The 18,125-nt window shown below is 38.0% G+C and overlaps 1 protein-coding gene across 1 annotated transcript in view; it reads right to left on the bottom strand.

Moving 5' to 3' along the window:
* The window catches only part of agpat5 (1-acylglycerol-3-phosphate O-acyltransferase 5 (lysophosphatidic acid acyltransferase, epsilon)), a 31,160-nt gene extending 15,796 nt beyond the window's left edge, over positions 1-15,364 (bottom strand). The window contains exons 1-4 of the mRNA XM_035405386.1: positions 14,112-15,364; positions 6,215-6,284; positions 5,959-6,074; positions 764-853 (exon numbers count right to left, since the gene is read on the bottom strand). Coding sequence (XP_035261277.1) covers positions 764-853; positions 5,959-6,074; positions 6,215-6,284; positions 14,112-14,330 — 495 coding nt within the window. The 5' untranslated portion in view covers positions 14,331-15,364. The remainder of the gene's footprint in view (positions 1-763; positions 854-5,958; positions 6,075-6,214; positions 6,285-14,111) is intronic.
* Positions 15,365-18,125: the final 2,761 nt, after the last annotated feature.

The following is an 18,125-nucleotide window of genomic DNA, read 5'->3' as shown; positions in this document are numbered from 1 at the left end:
CCAGTTGTAATGCAGTTCTGTGGACTAGAGGTTTAAAACTTGAGGTTTAAACTCCAGACAAGTATGCTGCAATTGACCCAACGTGCCCATGACAACCAGGCAACATTTCACAAGATCCCACATTTTATTCAGGCTCTCAACAAAACTCTGCCATGCGCAAATCAATTTATTCATAGATTAAAATCTCAATCGCTCTACTGGAATAATGGGTTGTGATACATTACAACCAAAAATTTGCTGACTCGATATCTACACAAGGGGCATTTTACGTGTTATGATTTTCTGTGACAATTATGGTAACATTGTTTTTATGTGAAGCACCAAAACCTTGATAGTTTTGTTTTAATGGGTCTCTTTAGGTAATACAATTCCAATTACTATGGTGAAAGGATCATTACCAGTTGTCTGTAGAATTACATTTAATTCATTTACCCTATATTATGATGTTAATTTTGGAGCAGCCTGAAAGTTTCTCACAGGGGAAAGTTGGAAAACTGAAAATTGCATTTAACATTAGGCTAATCCCCGGTAGACCCTAGCCACATACTTAATCACAGCCCTGCCTTTAACTGCTACAACAAGTAACCCAGCATAATGATCAACAAATTCACATTGTACAATGACAAAGCCAAAAAGGTACATATCAGTAATATTAAAATAAAATGGGAGTACACATGCAGTAACAAGCCAGAATTGTTGTCACCCCGAGGACAACAGGGAAACTCTGTAATAGATTACACCAAAGCACAGTTTTTATACCTACCGGTGCTCCACATTTTGTCTGAGAGAGCAGTTTGCATTTCATGGCTTTTTCCTCAAAGTTGGCACTGCGCTTGACATAGACACCTCCATGCTATATAGTTGAAGAAAAAAAAGATTAAGAAATAACACATCAGTTACACACACAACTGCAGTGAATGGAAGTGTAACTTTTTTTTAATGAATATCAGATCCGAAGGTCAAGTTTAAAGGCAATTTCTTAAGAATCCATTGGAGCCAATTAAGACAATATACATGGTTGTTTTACATTTACATATAATCTTTTAAGAAAAGAAAAATATTTAGTATTGTAATAGTCTGTAGTGTTAAATCAGCAGGCTGATGAAATGTTTATAATGAAACTTTTAAAACATGATTTGTGGATTACAATTCTATAGTAGCCATTTCCCCATCATCCTATGTCTCACCCCCTGAAACACACAGATTCTGTAAGAATTAGAATTTATGAAACACTTTCTTGACAGTGCTCTAGTAGAGTGGTTTATCAGCTTTAAAAAATAAAGAATCGTGCACGTTATGATAGATAGTTACAAGTAGAAAACTTGGTACAAGAGGTATTGTAGCTCTCTATGACAGAAAAAGATTCAGGTGTGGAGCCATCAAAAACTGGGTCCCTGCTGGCCATTTTTCAAAATATTGAGTCTGATGGTGAGCTGAGTCTCATCCATTTTTTGAGATAAAATTGTCCTAGTCTGATATAAGGAGGACTCACTTCACGATACCGAATTCAACCACACCCTTACGAGGTAATCGAGGCAATTGCATTTTGGTGCATGTATTTCTGTGTATAAACACATTAGAGCTCAACATGGAATGCTTTCTAACACGGGCCTTAAAGGTATGCTTTGTAGAATTTTGCAGCCCTCATAGACTGTGTTTGTAAACCCCACTCACACCTCCTTAGTCCTCAACCCCACCTACACCTCTACTAAGGACATAACCGAGTGCTACAAGCAAAATGTCAAGCGAAGAAGGGAGGAAATCAGAGATATTACAAATAGCATTTTTAGCAACAAATGATTCCATGCAGTGTTATAACGACTGCACTGAGTGCACCCCAAAGCGCATGGGAATATTGTACAGTCGCTACTTCGTAGTGGTGGTGCAGCTATTTTGTGTTTTTCCTCTTTTGGTATTCAGCTATTCGAGGTCCTGTTCCACAAAGAAGAATTACTGAATTAGCTGGATAACTGCACTGAGTAAAACTAGGAACCCTCCCAAATCTGGAACATGGACTGCAAAAGAGCTATTCCAGGTTTAACTCCGTGCAGTTATCCAGTTAACTCAGTAATCCTGCTTCCTGAAATACCCCCCGGGACATTTAAGCCGCGTTTCCACCGCAGGAACTATACCCCGGAACTAGGAACCTTTTGAGGAACTCAGTGCGTTTCCACCGCAGGAACTAGGGTCTAAATTTAGTTCTGGGGGCTTTGTTTTACCCCCCAAAACGTTCCTGCTCGGGGGGTAGTACTTTCCGAAAGTACAGGAACCTTTTGGGTGGAGCTTGCAGCGCTGAACATTTCTGATTGGTCGAGTACTCGTAGCATTTGTGTTGTATTTATTTTCCGCCATTACCCGCCATGTTTGAAAATATGCAGCGGCAAACCAATTTATTTTCATAATAACTTCAAATCAAACTTGTATGTTATGCGGCGCAGTAGCCTACTTTTGGTTATAGCCTGTCAACGTCTTGGAATTATAACGTGTGCTCTTCTGTTCTTTTCTTGCTTTAGTATTCGTTTTATAAAATGCTAAGCATTCGTGCTGGGACAGCATATTACGTAGGCTACCAAAACATTCAAACGGATTAATTCGGTTGCTGAATATTTTCTTCCGGATTTTCTTTGTTAGCCCGTTGTAATTGACTCAAAACGTTTGATACAGTTATGTGAGGTATGCGGTAGTTCTGCATAATTAACATTGGTGATGCAGTACAAGCAAACTGGAAATCACCATCCGCACTTTTTATCCGGGTAAAATAACACGTTAATTCTAGTAATCTTCCCTTTAGCTTTTTCAGACTGCCGTAATTTTACTCAATTTTACTGCCATTTTTCAATTCCACGAAAAGACCAGGAAGACTATGGACTCATTTATGGTGCATGGTTCGCATCTGGAGGGCACACTTCGCTACTCGGCTAGCAGTAACTTCGAAGGAAAGCAAACGGTGGCTGTACCACTACTAATTTACATTTTCACGCAAGTCCGAGTTTTCGTTCTATTCTTGTCATTTTGCGATTAGCCTATATGGAATTGACGACGAGAAAGTAATAAAACAGCAAATTGTTTACAACGTGTGCATGTTTTCTGCTGTTAATGAATGTGTTTGAGAGGATATATGAAAATCAATAAATACAAAAGTAACCATATATAGTCATTGTTGGTAACCCGTATATAAGTGGAATAAACCCCTCCGGGCTGTCCCGGTTATTAGAAAATAATGTAGGCTACTTCGGTGGTAGTATGGGGTTACAGAAGAAATCATATGACAGATGGACCGACGACAACGTCAGTGGGCTAATTTGCCTAATCTTCGCGTTGGCTGAAGGCATTGGCTGAAGGAACCTTTTAGTTCCTGGTAAAGTAGTTCCTGGGACTGAAAGTTCCTGGTAATTTTGGTGGAAATGCGGCTTTAGTTAGAACTGGGATGTAAACACGGAATCGCGTGTGGAATAAGTAACATTAGCAGGCCATAGGTCTATCATAGCTAGCTAATACACTTGAAAAGTGTAAAAAGAATGTCGTATTTCTTGTAAAACAGAATTACTTTTTTATGGTCTGTAGACCACAGTCTTTCATGGTCTTTTTTATCTTCAGTCTTTTAAAAGTTGTTAGGAACTTTGTTAGCTTTGTTAATGAAATTGGCTACACGTAATGTAAGCTAGAATGAATCAAATCAATTTCCCCTGATAGAAATAAATACAGGTTATTTACTGTAACAGCAGTTCCCATAGGGGAAGTAGACCTTTACATTATATGCATTTAGCAGACTTACTCAGAGTGACTTACACAAAATTTTTACATTCCAATTATACAGCTGGATATATATTGAAGTAATGCAGGTTAGGTAACTTGCTCAAGGATACAACGGCAGTGTCCTAGCGGGCAATCGAGCCGGTGACCTTTAGGTTACAAGACCAACCCATTATACTACACAGCTCCCCAAGACCTCTTGATAGAAGAAAATAATTTGATGCAAAGTACAATATTGTTTGAGTCACAAAAAAGTGAATTATACTAAGAATTTGGAAGTGTAAAAACAGATTTTGTCTGGCTATGTATAAAGAACTTCCTCCAACCTCATCGGCCAGCACTTCTGCATTCTGCAATTCTGCAGCAAGACAATGACCCCAAACACACTGCAACCAAAATATTAATCAATGGGAAGAACAGAAAAAATATTGGACTGGCTAAATCAATCGGGGCAACATAGCTCAGGAGGTAAGAGCGGTTGTCTGACAGTCGGAGGGTTGCCGGTTTGATCCCCTGCCCTGGGCGTGTCGAAGTGTCCCTGAGCAAGACACCTAACCCCCAATTGCTCCCAATGAGTTTATTGGTACCTTGCATGGTAGCCTTTCACCATTGGTTTGTGAGTGTGTGTGTGAACGGGTGAATGAGAGGCATCAATTGTAAAGCGCTTTGGATAAAAGCGCTATATAAATGCAGTCCATTTACCATTTACCAATCACTTAATTTAACTCCAGCATGAGCATGCACTTGACTTGCTCAAGTACAGACTGAAGACAGAAACCCACAAAACAAAGATCAACTGAAAGCAGCTGCAGTGAAGACCTGGAAAGGCATCTCCAAAAATAAGATACCACACAACAGGCAATGACAATGATTTGTAAAATTGATGTAGTTATTGCATTTAAGGGCTATGCAACCAAATATTAGACTTTATTATTGCTTTACTTGTAGGTACATCCGATAATTTTGCACAGCTGAAAATGGGAGGACTAAAAAACTTTTTTTGTAAAATGGTAAAACGTAAATACAATTATATAAAAGCGGATTATCTGTACTTTTCTCTCATTATCATTAAATCGCAAATCCAAATGCCTTGAGTGTACTGCAAAAATAACACATTTCACTTTGATTTCCTTACTTTTGGAAGATACTGTGTAAAATGTAAATGTTACCCAAATGAGATTCAAAAAAAAAAAAAAAAAAAAAAAAAAAAACTAGAAATACCGCCTTGCGGTTGTATGCCTCCGCCAACCAGTAGCCAGTTTGGATATAAAATGTCATCACTTCATCATTTTATCGTATTGGACATTTGTGTGAAACTCAATTGAAAACTGAAAGTCATAATTAGCGTATGAATTCTTGAGTTATGGCCAAAAACGTGTTTTGTGAGGTCACAGTGACCTTGACCTTTGACCACCAAAATCTAATCAGTTTATCCTTGAGTCCAAGTGGATGTTTGTGCCAAATCTGAAGAAATTCTCTCAAGGCAAAAACGTGTTTTGTATTCCCTCAAGACAAAATTGTGTTTTGTGAGGTCACAGTGACCTTGACCTTTGACCACCAAAATCTAATCAGTTCATCCTTGAGTCCAAGTAGACGTTTGTGCCAAATTTGAAGAAATTCCCTCAAGGCGTTCCTGAGATATCGCGTTCATGATAATCGGGACGGACGGAAGGACGGACGGTCGGACGGACAACCCGAAAACATAATGCCTCCGGCCACGGCTTTGCCGTTGCGGAGGCATAAAGACCCCAGGTGTGGTGCTGTCTTTATGGATTGTATCTTTTGTCTAAGGACGATCAGTCTATTCTTAAACCTGACAAGAACCATTTTTTCTCAGGAAAATGTTGAAAAGATTGATAATGACTCACTTCACCACAGGAGTCTATACCGTTTTATTTTATTTATTATTATTTTTTTTAAATAAACTAAAATGGCCACCAAGGCCCCCAGGGCCCACATTTTTGATGGCTCCATATCTGAATCTTTTTCTATCATACAGGACTATGTTTGTATAATAAAGGGCTATGATTTTTCAGATAATCTGCCCTATTGTAACAGGTGTTTAATATTTAGTGAAGACAATCATATTTGCCATATTGTTATTTTCAATACAATATGGTATAATCAAAAAGTGACAGATCTGAAAGTTTACTTGAATGCAATAGTAAGCCTGCCTTCAGTTATATCAGTGAAACGGTATGCTACCTGAGAAAAGTACCATCCGTACAGAGGGAGCCACTTCAATCCATCTTTTAAGACGTATCGTACATGACCAATTGCATTCTGCCTGATGGCTAACATGTCAGCAATGATCCAGTCCACTGATGGTGACAGAGCAATCAAGGGACAAAGGAAAATATCAGATATCAAATTTCAATTGCATATTACAATTCAAGACTCACTGAAATTTTCAAATGAGCCAAAGCCCTGATTCATACGTATAACAAGCAAAAGCCCCTACCTGTGCATTGGTGGTTGGAAAGGTAAACCACATTCTCTTTATTCTTTGGTATATCTCCATAAATGAGGACCTGGAAAATAGGGGGGGAAAAAGAACACTCCTGAATTCTACCCATATTAGACATGAAAGGCCGAAGAGGAAGTGGGCACATCTATTTTTTTTTTTTTTGGTCACGGAATAATTATTTCATGATCACAAGAAAACAAAGTAAAAAAGAAAAAAAAGAATTAGTCTAACCGTGTTCTCTCCAGCCTTCTTGACAAGATGAAAAACAAATAAATAATCTCATTGCACGATTCAAAGCAGAAATGTACATTTTTTTTAATCTCATTGTGACGCAGATGTCGGCACCAAAAATAAACCGAATAGAGCCTATTCTATAGTCATGCTACAAGTATGGAACCATTTCAGTTTGGAAAAAGAAGGCTGCAAAACAGCGATCTACAAAGGATGCAATGCAGCTGTTTCAAGGCAGCAAAACATTAAAAAAACTCATCACCCACAGGAATACCGGAAATTCATTGACGAGCGTAAGACAAGACAAATGAGTGTTGCTGCGGATAAACATTGCTGCAAATGCTGAAAAATACAAGAGAAATTGCCTACTGACAGTCAGAGATCAAAGAGAAGAACAGAAATATTAACTGAATTCATTGCTCTTGATGATTAACCACTGTCTTTCATTGAAAAAGTGGATTTCTGAAATAATCCAGTTATCTTACATGAACTGACTAGCTGCTATATAAATAGGATGATAGCTAGTAGTGTGTGTTCTTAACCCTGTGCGCAAACCCCCTAGTGGTCAACTTTGCTCAATTCAGACATTCAATGCTCCTGCAACCAAATTATGAGTTGAACACACAAACTCTGTGTTCTACCTGTATAAGTAGACTAAGCACCATCATTGTCATGCCGGTAGTCAATATACCAAGCACCCCCCTCCCTGCAGGCTTGTCTGCAACTGCAACTACTCCCCCCACGCATGACACACTGGACAAGTGTGTCTGTCTGGCCACTCATAAAAATATTCTTTCTTCACTAAAATTTCATATTTTGTCCTAGCAACTAAATAAACCCAACAATAGCCCTAAGATATGCCAATACAGCAGTGAAAACGCTGCTAACTTTTTCTAAAATTATAACGTCATTCTACTGTCAATATCTGGGACTAAATATACAACCTTACCATTCGTTTTACACGTAGAGGTGTCCCTAATGAAACTGAGTGGTCATATATTGTCATGGGCAATCGGTTTGTGAAACATATGCTCATTTGTGATGCCTGGGTACCTTCCAAAATAGCTGTGCGTAATACCACACACGCTGTTTACGGTGTTGTCGCCCTTTGTACTACAATTAGACTTGATTGACAATTAATTTATCCAATAGGTGACAGTATAAGCTTTCTAACAATGTAGAAAATAATAACTTTACCTTTGGAATAGCGTTTTATAGCTCAGCATAACCAAAAGTTCTCTCTCATCAACCCCGCTTTACGCATTCACTCTGTGGTAGCAGTAAAAGACACTGCATCTAGCAAAACATAATCGCTGAGTTCCGTCATATTTAGGAAAATATAATTATTATTGAGGACTTTTAAGCATAGCCAACCCATACGTTTTCTGTTAGACCTAGATGACATCATTTTCTGCAGTAAGTCAGAAGAGGAGAATGACAGCATGATTCTCTGGAGGAGGACAAGCCTATTGAACACACCGTCCATATGTAGGCCTAAGTATTACTGCTCAAAATATTTTGGTTATATACATTATTTTTTTAATTGAGTGTCTTTAAATAGGTTAATGCTATTTTATAATAAGAATGTTTTACACTGTAGCGTAAGTGTTCGCCAGTAGCTCACTGGTGTTTGTTTCAAGCACCAGATGTGACGTGAGCTGGAACATCGCCAAAACGTGGTGGACGGTTCAATGTTGTTTTAATGTTGTCCCATCCGCATACAAGAATACACCCTCAGGCCTGTGCCATATGTACCCCAAACAAGTGTTAGACCCCTGAGTTTTGAATAAGTTAAATTCAAGTTCCCCAACCTAAGAGACAAAGTACCAGGTGACCCCAGCTTGACCAAATGTTGATCCTTACAGTTTTTTTACCTCGATGTGATCATATCTTAATCCTTACATACTAAAATACTTGTATTAAACATGAATCTATTAAAATTTTCACTAAAATGAGTTTCAGCTAGCTAGTGAAAAGACCACATGATGTGTTTGATGCAGCAGCTGCATAGTATGGTGCATTTCTATGGCATAAAGCATGATTTTTATAGTTTATATTATACTGTGTGATGGAGAATAAATGTGCATGTTTAACTGGATTTTAATTTAAATGCACATTTTGTCAAATGGGCTTAAATTGCACTGGTCTGGAGTGGAAATAAATGAGAACTATTTCTCTATATTATCAATTTTTACTTTTTGTTTTGGTAATGCATAATGTAAAGATATAAACGATAAGAATAAGATTCTGTAGAATAAAATTGTTATTTTTATCCATAAAAGCCTAATGTTCCCATTAAGCCAACTCGTCTTTTTCAATTTTTATTTCAAACTAATAGCCTAAAAGTAATTATTTGGTACATTAGTACATTAGAATCCAGGAATTGGTTTTCTTTCAAGGTAACCAAAAATCTTAATAGAAACGTGCGCACTTTCAACAAACTGGTTGGATCGCAATTTCTGGCCAAATTTCAAATACCTGTAGGATATAGGCCTAGGCCTGTAGGATGTACAGAGAACATTACAACACTTTGAAGAATAATTTCCACCATATTTGTCATTCTGTACCTAAACCTATATTCAGATGAAGACATGTTGCAAGTTCGCTTTTTCTATGTTGACAACACAGCTAACAGGCAGGTCACACCCATTTCAAATGCAGTTTACAGGCCATAGGACAGGAGTGCAGACACAATGAAAATATCTATTGAAAGCTAAAAAATTAGCTTTGATTTGATTTAAAAATACATAATCAAGTGGTGCCAATTAAGCCCATAACAGACTTATATAGGCTATATTCATCTATATCTATATAAAAAGTGGTATAAATCAATTAATAAAATTATACTTCAAATGAGAGTCTAATCTTTCATTTTATGTCCTCCCTTCTTTAAAAAAGTTGTGGGAGTATACATTATATTTGTACAAACTTATTTTGGAGGGCTTAATAATGACATTTACCCTACTTATTGAGAGACATGGCCAAACTTGTAAAGCATTGCAGAGCACAGGTAATCTTCAAGAAGCTGCTGCATAAAATGACAGTTTTGAAAAAAGTGGCAGGTGGCTAAACCTGCCAGACTTGATTTCAGTGAGTTTAATAGGGAGCGTTTCTGGGAACACTTCCGAGACAGGAACTTTGGAATGAAGGAACAATAAAAAGCATTTCGTTTACACATTCAGCTTTAAAAGTGACGATGGCATGCCATCTCGGTTAATTAAGTTGCCATGCACAGCATTCAAGCAAGTCAGTGAAATTAATAAAAATTTTAGAGCTAAAGAGTAACCCAAGAAACCCTTGCCAGCTCAACACCACCCTGGGATTGAACCTGCAATGCTGAGATTGTACTCTCTCAACAAGTTACTTGTAAGCCCATATTTTCTGAAGTAGCTTCCTGAAATTGAGTAGCACTTCAACCAAAGCAATGGGTTTAGGTCAAAATGATTATAAATTCTCCACATGGGCCCAAAGGACCTCAGGTTCCTCAAATTAACTTCGCTCCTTTTTAAGAGTTTAGGAATTATTCTAGTTTTTTACAATTTACCTAAACATGACCAAAGGTAATAATTATAGTACAGACCTATATACAAAATGCCCATTTTACCATTTAAAATGGTTTCCAAATAGTCAGCCTTGTAAATATATATTCAATGAAGCTATTCAAAATACACAATTAGACTAAGCAATCCCTCTTGCCAATGTGTCAGAGTTAACACAGTGGCCTCTATAATATTTGGGACAAAGCCATATTTAGGGGTCCAAGCATCAAAGCTGCTGGAACCATATTGTTTTTGTTCGGGAATATTATTTTTTTTTAAATTAATAATAATAATAATAATTAGTATTTTTACATTTTATTTTTCTCCTGGGTTTTGGCTTTTGTAACGTCTGTTTGGACTGGTGAAAACAAATGCAAGTTGGTCGGACTGTTAATGAGGGCCCTTTACGATTTGTATTAACATTACACCAATTGGACAGTTGGTGGGGCTATAGCAATAAAATATTCAATATTTAAACAGTCATAACTTTAACTTTTGAACGGATTTTCTTAGAAAGATTGTCCCTCCACTCCTCACGCCAGACAAAAAGTCACTTGGACCACAGGGTTTCCGCCAGTGTATTGCAAGCCAGGCGGCCCGCCGGGCCTAAGTTGACCCCCCGCCGGGCCTAAGCATCGGAGAATTAAAAAAAAAACAAAACAAATTTTTTATGTATTTTTAAGATGTTTTTAAACTACAGTTACAGTGGGGCGGCTCGGTCGAAAAGCTCACCAGCGACATCTGTTGGCTAAAATGTGAACGCACTATAGGAAAACAGCAGGTCTGTTCTTTACCCTCATTGTGCATAGAGTGACGTTTTACACTAGACGCTTCCAACTATCACAAGCTAACGTTACCTAGCAAGCCACCATTTCTTATTTAGTAGGCTAACTAACCTCGTTACAAACTGCGTTATCACTTCATCTCGTCGGTAAGTACATTCTTTTTATATTAACTTAAGCAGTGTGTAGGTAACGTTAAACTAGTAGCATGAATGTAACGTTCGATATATTGTAACATTACATGACTTAATCGCCATGGAAATTAATTATTATTAATAACGTTAGCTTGATGACATTTATGTGCACGACAACGTTGTTATAAAATTTTTCCTGACCGTGAAAACTGCCTTGATATTATTTATTTTAATTTAATTTCTTTTGTTGTTGTTGAAATGTGCCCAGAATTCCAATGCTGTAAGAATCAGTAGCCAATCAGGACTTTTTTCAAGTTTTTTGTAGAGTGCAAAAACTTTGATATTATTTATTTTAATATAATTTCTTTTGTTGTTGTTCAAAACACAGCATTCCAAGACTGTACATTGTTTTCAGATTCTTTGTAAGACTGTCATGCTGTAAATAGTTGATTTTTAAAAAAAATGTGTGTTGAATAAATGACATATTTATAACAACATTCACATTACGTAGTCATATTTTCAAATCTCCAGTCAGCTTTTAGCACTGACTTAATGTAGGGCCCTATGGAATCTGTGTTATAGCTTTTTTAAATACTCAATTCCACGATTCCGTCTGTGATTCTGTTATCACAGAAACTATAGGGCCCTACCTTAATGCTGCCATCAGTCTGTCGCTGGCCCACGCCGGGCTCCCGTCAAAAAAGATACTTGGCCGCGGGGCAGCCAGCCTCCGTCAAAAGATACTTGCCACCGGGCCTAACAACTTTTCTGGGGGAAACCCTGCTAAATGTGTAATCATTAACTCTTGTATGTTTTTCTGTACAGTATGTGATGTTTTCTTGTATGGGGATGAGATGACATTGAAACAATATTCAACCGTCCACCACGCTTTGGCAATGTTCCAGTTGAGGTCACATCCGGTGTATTAAACACCAGTTAGCAAACCAACGAACGCTTATGTTTCAGTGTGAAATATCCTCATTATAAAATACCACTAACCTATTTAAAGGACACTCAATTTCAAAAATAACGTATATAACCAAAATATTTTCAGTAGTAACACTTAGCTACGTTTGGCTGAGGAAATCTTATCTGTGTTCAACAGATGGAAACAGACAGAATGAATGCTGTTGTTCCCCAGTTCTAATGTAGTCCAGAAAACAGTACATCAGCTGGGTCTATCAGCAAACATATGCCTTAGCCATGCTAAGAATTTCTCAAGAATAACAATATTTTCCAAGAAATGACATCAATAAAATTTTGCCAGATGCAATGTCTTGTACTGCTACCACAGACTGAATGCATAATGCTATTCCAAAAGTACAATTAGACATAATTATTGTACATCGTTAGAAAACTAATTCTGTCACCTTTTGGATTAATTGTCTATCAAGCCAGATTGTATACAAAGGAAGACAACACCGTAAACAACATGTAAGGTATTACGCCCAGCTATTTTGGAAGGCACCCAGGTGTCACAAATGAGTGTATTTTTCACGAACCGATTGTCCAAGACAATATATGACCACTTTGTCTCGAAAGGGACATCTCTATGCGTAAAACCAATGGTAAGGTTGTATATTTATTCCATATTTAGTCACAGATGTTGACAGTAGAATGACATTCCTTGTTTATTTTAGTGTACAGTGAGCAGCGTTTTTCACAGCTGTACTGGAAACCTTCGGCTACTGTTGGCTTTATCTTGTTGCTACAACGAAATACAAATTTTTTGTGGTAAAAGAATGTTTTCATGTATGACCAGATAGACACTCTTGTCCAGTGTGTCATGCGTGGAGGGTGTAGTTACAGATGAGACTGCAGGGAGGGGGTGCTTGGTAAATGCACAACCAGTGCGACAATGGTGGCGCTGCGAAACTCTGTATTCGACACAGTTGTCCCGAATAGTCTACTAATAAAGCTAGAAAACCGAGTTTGTGTTTTCAACTCATAATTTGATTGCAGGAGCACAGAATGTCTGAATTGAGCAATGAAGACACACTGGCGTGCCGACCACTAGGGGCATTGCACGAAGTGGTTAAATGGCGTAATATTGGCTGTGTGTGCTTGGACCCTGTGTCTCACTGCTTGCAGCTATATATTTTTTAATATATTTTTTTTCTTGATTTGACTCTGTACTCCATAATTTCTGTAGCCTGATATCAGACAGAATTGTCAACTTGTTACACTCTATTTCCATCTTCAGTGGGCAGGATTCAAAGGTCTGGACCCAGGCAATAATTTCTGGGCACTGTATAGTTTGAGACAAATGGCTTCACAGGTGTTTCTGATTATTCAAGTGTGTTCCATTCCTTCTTTAGTGCAAGCATAAGAGCTTTCAATATCTAGTCTTGATTCTAGACTTATGATTGCCCTTGGAGTCTGTTATTGCCATTTGTCAGCATAAGGACCAGAGTGGTGCCAATGAAAGACGGAAGGAAGCTAATAAGAGTTTGAGAAATTTTTTTTTTTAAAGCTGTCAGAGACAAAGGCCAAAACTTAGGCTTACCGAAATCAACAGTTTGTAACATCATTAAAAAGAGAGCGTGCATTTTTTGATTGCAAAAAGTCTTTGTCCCAAACATTACAGAGAGACAACAAAGTCTATATTCTTGCTATACACTTCATGCAGCAGAATGAGAATATTACTCTTAAATTCTTAATTGTTTATTTCAAACAGAAAAGAACCACAAAAACACAGAATTGATCAGGGAAAACGACAATACAGACAATAATCTTTTTCCAGTATCAAAATTAGATTTTATTTCCAGTTTAGTGTAATTCTAGGACTTCTACACCCATATTTAACACCATACAAACTATTTCCCAGGGCTTGATTTAGTTTGTTTCTCTGTATTGTTAACTCCAATAGTCAAATAATTTATAGGACTACGACTATGCCTGTTCTAAAGTGCATCTATGGGTGCAGGGTATGTTGTTTTCTGCGAAGATGGAGAATATGATACCTGATTTTCAACGGATGAGATAAGAATATATAATTTAAAAATGTTATTATTGAAAATCGCTATCACGAGGTCAATTGCAATCACGTGCTTATCAAGAATAAAGACGGACTGCACTTTTACACGGGCCTTTTATTCAATGTCGATACTGGTGGAAAATGTTTCGCTGCAATGCGCACGCTCTGTCAGTTCTTGCTTGTCGAATTATCATACTTCAGAATTGTTAGACAACCAGTCATACTCACCTCAACGCCTGTGTAATTCTCAAAGAAGAAGAGGACCATGCTCTGATAAATCGCATAGAAAAGGTCATCCATTACGTGGAACGGCCTGCGCGGTAGTATCGTAGACAGCAGTCTCCAAGCACTCCAAGACAGCACGTATGCCGGTGCTGTGCCCAACATTACAGCGGCTGGAAGCCAGTACCGCAACGAGTATGTGTGTACGACCAGGGACAGCAGCATTTTAAAATCTAAAAATAAGATGCACTTTTACAGCGACACGCTCTCTTGCAAGCTAACTACCTATCTGGACAAAGCTTAGCTAGGGAGTTATCTACCGCGTTTTTTCGCTCTGATGTCAACTTTACCAGGGGTGTGTTTTACGGTATCTTTCGTTTTTTGGCTCCTGATTGAATCTCATTAGAATTTCCCTCATGATCCCCAGGTGTTCAGACCACAAACGCAGTCTTAAAGACGTCTGGGTATTCTTAACTAGCCAATAGAATTGGAAGCACCTATAAAAGTATGTAACGTTAGTCTTAGCTACTCAGCTGTCATCGAGGAAAGTTTAGCTAGTTGCCTAACGTTCGCAAATATCTGCATGCAATGCAAGAGTAACCGTACCGATAATACTTAATCAGACAGAGTAAAGCCCACGACAGTCAACTAACATTAGTTAAAGACTAATTACTGAATTTCAAGCTAGTAATTAAGAAATAAATACGTTAAACACCGAGACCAAAATAACTAAATTGTGGGTAGGTAACTAGCAACCCACCTCATCTAACAGAAGTAGCTCCACGCGATTACACATGGCAGTATAAGATCTTTGTACATACATTTATCGTTTCGATAAAAAAAACCCCAAATGGCCAGTACTAACGACTACTCATAAAAACTCATTGTCAATACCAGGACATTTCCGTAGCTAGATACCTTTCGCTTATGACAAACTGCCGAGAATAAAACTAAAGAAATCTTATCTAATTAGCTGGTTAGTAAACGTAACGTTCGCTAGGTAACAGTGCTAGCCAACGTTAAACAGTATCTTTAACAAACCCGGATGGCATTTTTGTAACCGTTTAGCTAGCTTAAAGCAGAATGCTTTCTTCTAACATCTAGCTAGCCAGTCATGTCGTGAGCTACTTAGCTAACAAATTCTGCCGTTTTGTAACTGCCCCGTGTACCGCTCTGTTACAAAGTCATACTCCTCATGGAATCCATGTTAGAAAAGTTGTTCTTGGGCCACCAGGCCAGTACAGAGATAATGTACTTTTTACGAATGCAATCTGAGCTTCTTCCTTATGTTGTCACGTAGTTCCGGAAAACGTTACAAGACCTGAAAAATAGTTCCGGTAGGGAACACTTTTGACTATAGGATGGTGAAACGGAAGTTTCGGGAACGATACTTCGCCTCAGAAGCTAGGAGTATAGACTGTATTTAAAGTACCGTGAAATGAGCGATCGTGAGCTCCTGTGTTTTCAAATTTTATCAATAGTTTGTTAAGCATTTTAGCTTGCTGTCGTCTTTAGCATGTTCGCTAAGGAGTTAATTCTGTAATGGTTTTAAGCTTTCGTGTAAATATGTAAATCAATAATTTGGAATCAAAGGTAACATTAGCTTTACTTCTGTGGTATTTGGGCACATGTACACATATGTAGCTATATTTGTATGCTTTTATATTTTGCATTATTTGTATGGGTTTATATTTCGTATTCGTTTCACAATTTTTCTATTACATTCAAATAGATGCATTGGCAAGACGGAATCGTGGGCAATAAAAAAAAACTCAACTACTATTGTGACACTGCCAGCTAGTGTTTCATCGAGGAACAAGGGTCCTCTCGCTGCGGCTCCGAGTCTTAAGCCGCGTTTCCACCAAAAGTACTGGACCGGAACTACTTTTCAAGGAACTAAAAGGTTCCTTCAGCCCGTGGTTGTCTGCGTTTCCACCGCGGTCTAAAGTCCCGCGAAGATTAGGCAAATTAGCCCACTGACGTATGAAAAAGCGACCTTGTCGTCGGTCCATCTGTCCTACGATTTCTTTTGTAACCCCATACTACCACCGAAGTAGCCTACATTATTTTCTAATAACCAGGACAGTCCGGAGGGGTTTATTCCACTTATATTAGGGAGGACAATCGAAAAATTTATTTCCGGAAATTAGCATAAGTATTGTGATTAAAATACCAGTTTAGCCTTAAATTAACGTATTGTGAACAGCGATCGTACATATATGGAATATTAATGTGATATATTGGCTGTTTTGTGGCCTTTTAGCTCGCACTTTCCCAAAATTCCATCAATGATAAGATCGGGACTCCGACGGCACCGAAAACCGATAGATTTCACTGAACATTCGACTGTTTACATTTATGGGGTTCTGAACGAGTGACATCATAATAACTCTTACTGGTTGATTTTACGCGGTCATTTATGGCAGTTGGTTCTCTCAGAATTCTGACTGAGAGCCAGGTCAGTATTTTCACTGGACACTTGGATCATCCCGACTTATAACTTCAAAGTCCCAAGTCATTTGTGAATGGTTTAAATGGATTTTGAAAGTAGACACTTCATGCTACAAGCATGCTAAGGGATTTGAGTGTGCTGTGAAGTTTAGGTAGCAAACAACAAGGCTGAATCCTTCTGACGTAATTTACATAGCGACTACATGCTCAGATCGCCTAGTTTCACTCACTACGGCCAAGCGGAATCGATAAACTTTCAGAAAATATATAACTTTTAAAGATTTAATTCAGTCTTCTACTGGGACTTTTGCTGTTTATCGAGGGTGTGACAGAAAATTTCGGTGCCGCTGACTATAATCGAATGTTTTTCACATTTACCGTTCGATTGACCAAGTACCATTCAAAGTATATTTTTATGGGTTAGTACTGTCAGATTGTGCTAGGTACTTCACATTAACCTTGTACAGCGATCAATAAAGGCTAACAGCACAGTACCACTTAATTCTAGTAACTTCTATCACCACTGTAATGAACTAAAAAAAGGTAACAAACGACCTTTTCTGTGAGAAATGTATTGTCAAGCTCACGCGCATACACTGCTGGCGACATTCTAAAGCTTCGTTTTGCCCTCCCTACTTATATACAACGGGCTACCAACAATGACTGTATATGGTTACTTTTGTATTTATTGATTTTTATCGATTTAATCACCTGGAATTGAAATATTCTTCTGCAGCCGTTTGGGCATATTTTACCGTTGTCAAGAAAAACTGTCGTTGGTAGTTGAACTTGGACCGTTGTTATGCAAATACAAATAGGATATAACAGGCTAATAGTCAGATTGTAACTGTTTTATATATCCTCTCAAACACATTCATTATGTTTTTATGCAAACATTCACTTTCATGTCTTGACATCCGAGGCGACAGAATGCATTCACATTTCCAATATAACTGGCAACAACAGCAGAAAACATGCACATGTTGTAAACAATTTGCTGTTTGATTACTTACTCATCGTCAGTTCCATATAGGCTAATCGCAAAATGACAAGAATAGAACGAAAACTCGGACTTGCGTGAAAATTTAAATTAGCAGTGGTACAGCCACCGTTTGCTTTCCTTCGAAGTTACTGCTAGCCAAGCAGCGAAGTGTGCCCTCCAGATGCGAACCATGCACCATAAATGAGTCCATAGTCTTCCTGGGCTTTCTGTGGAATTGAAGAATGGCAGAGCAAAATTACGACAGTCTGAAAAAGCTAAAGGGACGATTACTAGAATTAACCTGTTATTTTACCCTGACAAAAAGTGCGGAAGGTGATTTCCAATTTGCTTTTACTGTAGGCTATCACCAATGTGAATTACGCAGAACTACCGCATACCTCACATAACTGTATCAAACGTTTTGAGTCAATTACAACAGGCTAACAAAGAAAATCCGGAAGAAAATATTCAGCAACCGAATTAATCCGTTTGAATGTTTTCGTACGTAATATGCTGTCCCAGCACGAATGCTTAGCATTTTATAAAACGAATACTAAAGCAAGAAAAGAACAGAAAAGCACACATTA

The sequence above is a fragment of the Anguilla anguilla genome, chromosome 2, assembly GCF_013347855.1.
Source record: "Anguilla anguilla isolate fAngAng1 chromosome 2, fAngAng1.pri, whole genome shotgun sequence".
Taxonomy (NCBI): Eukaryota; Metazoa; Chordata; class Actinopteri; order Anguilliformes; family Anguillidae; genus Anguilla; species Anguilla anguilla.
The sequence above is the reverse complement of the archived record's forward strand: the minus strand, read 5'-3'. Positions and strand labels throughout refer to the sequence as shown.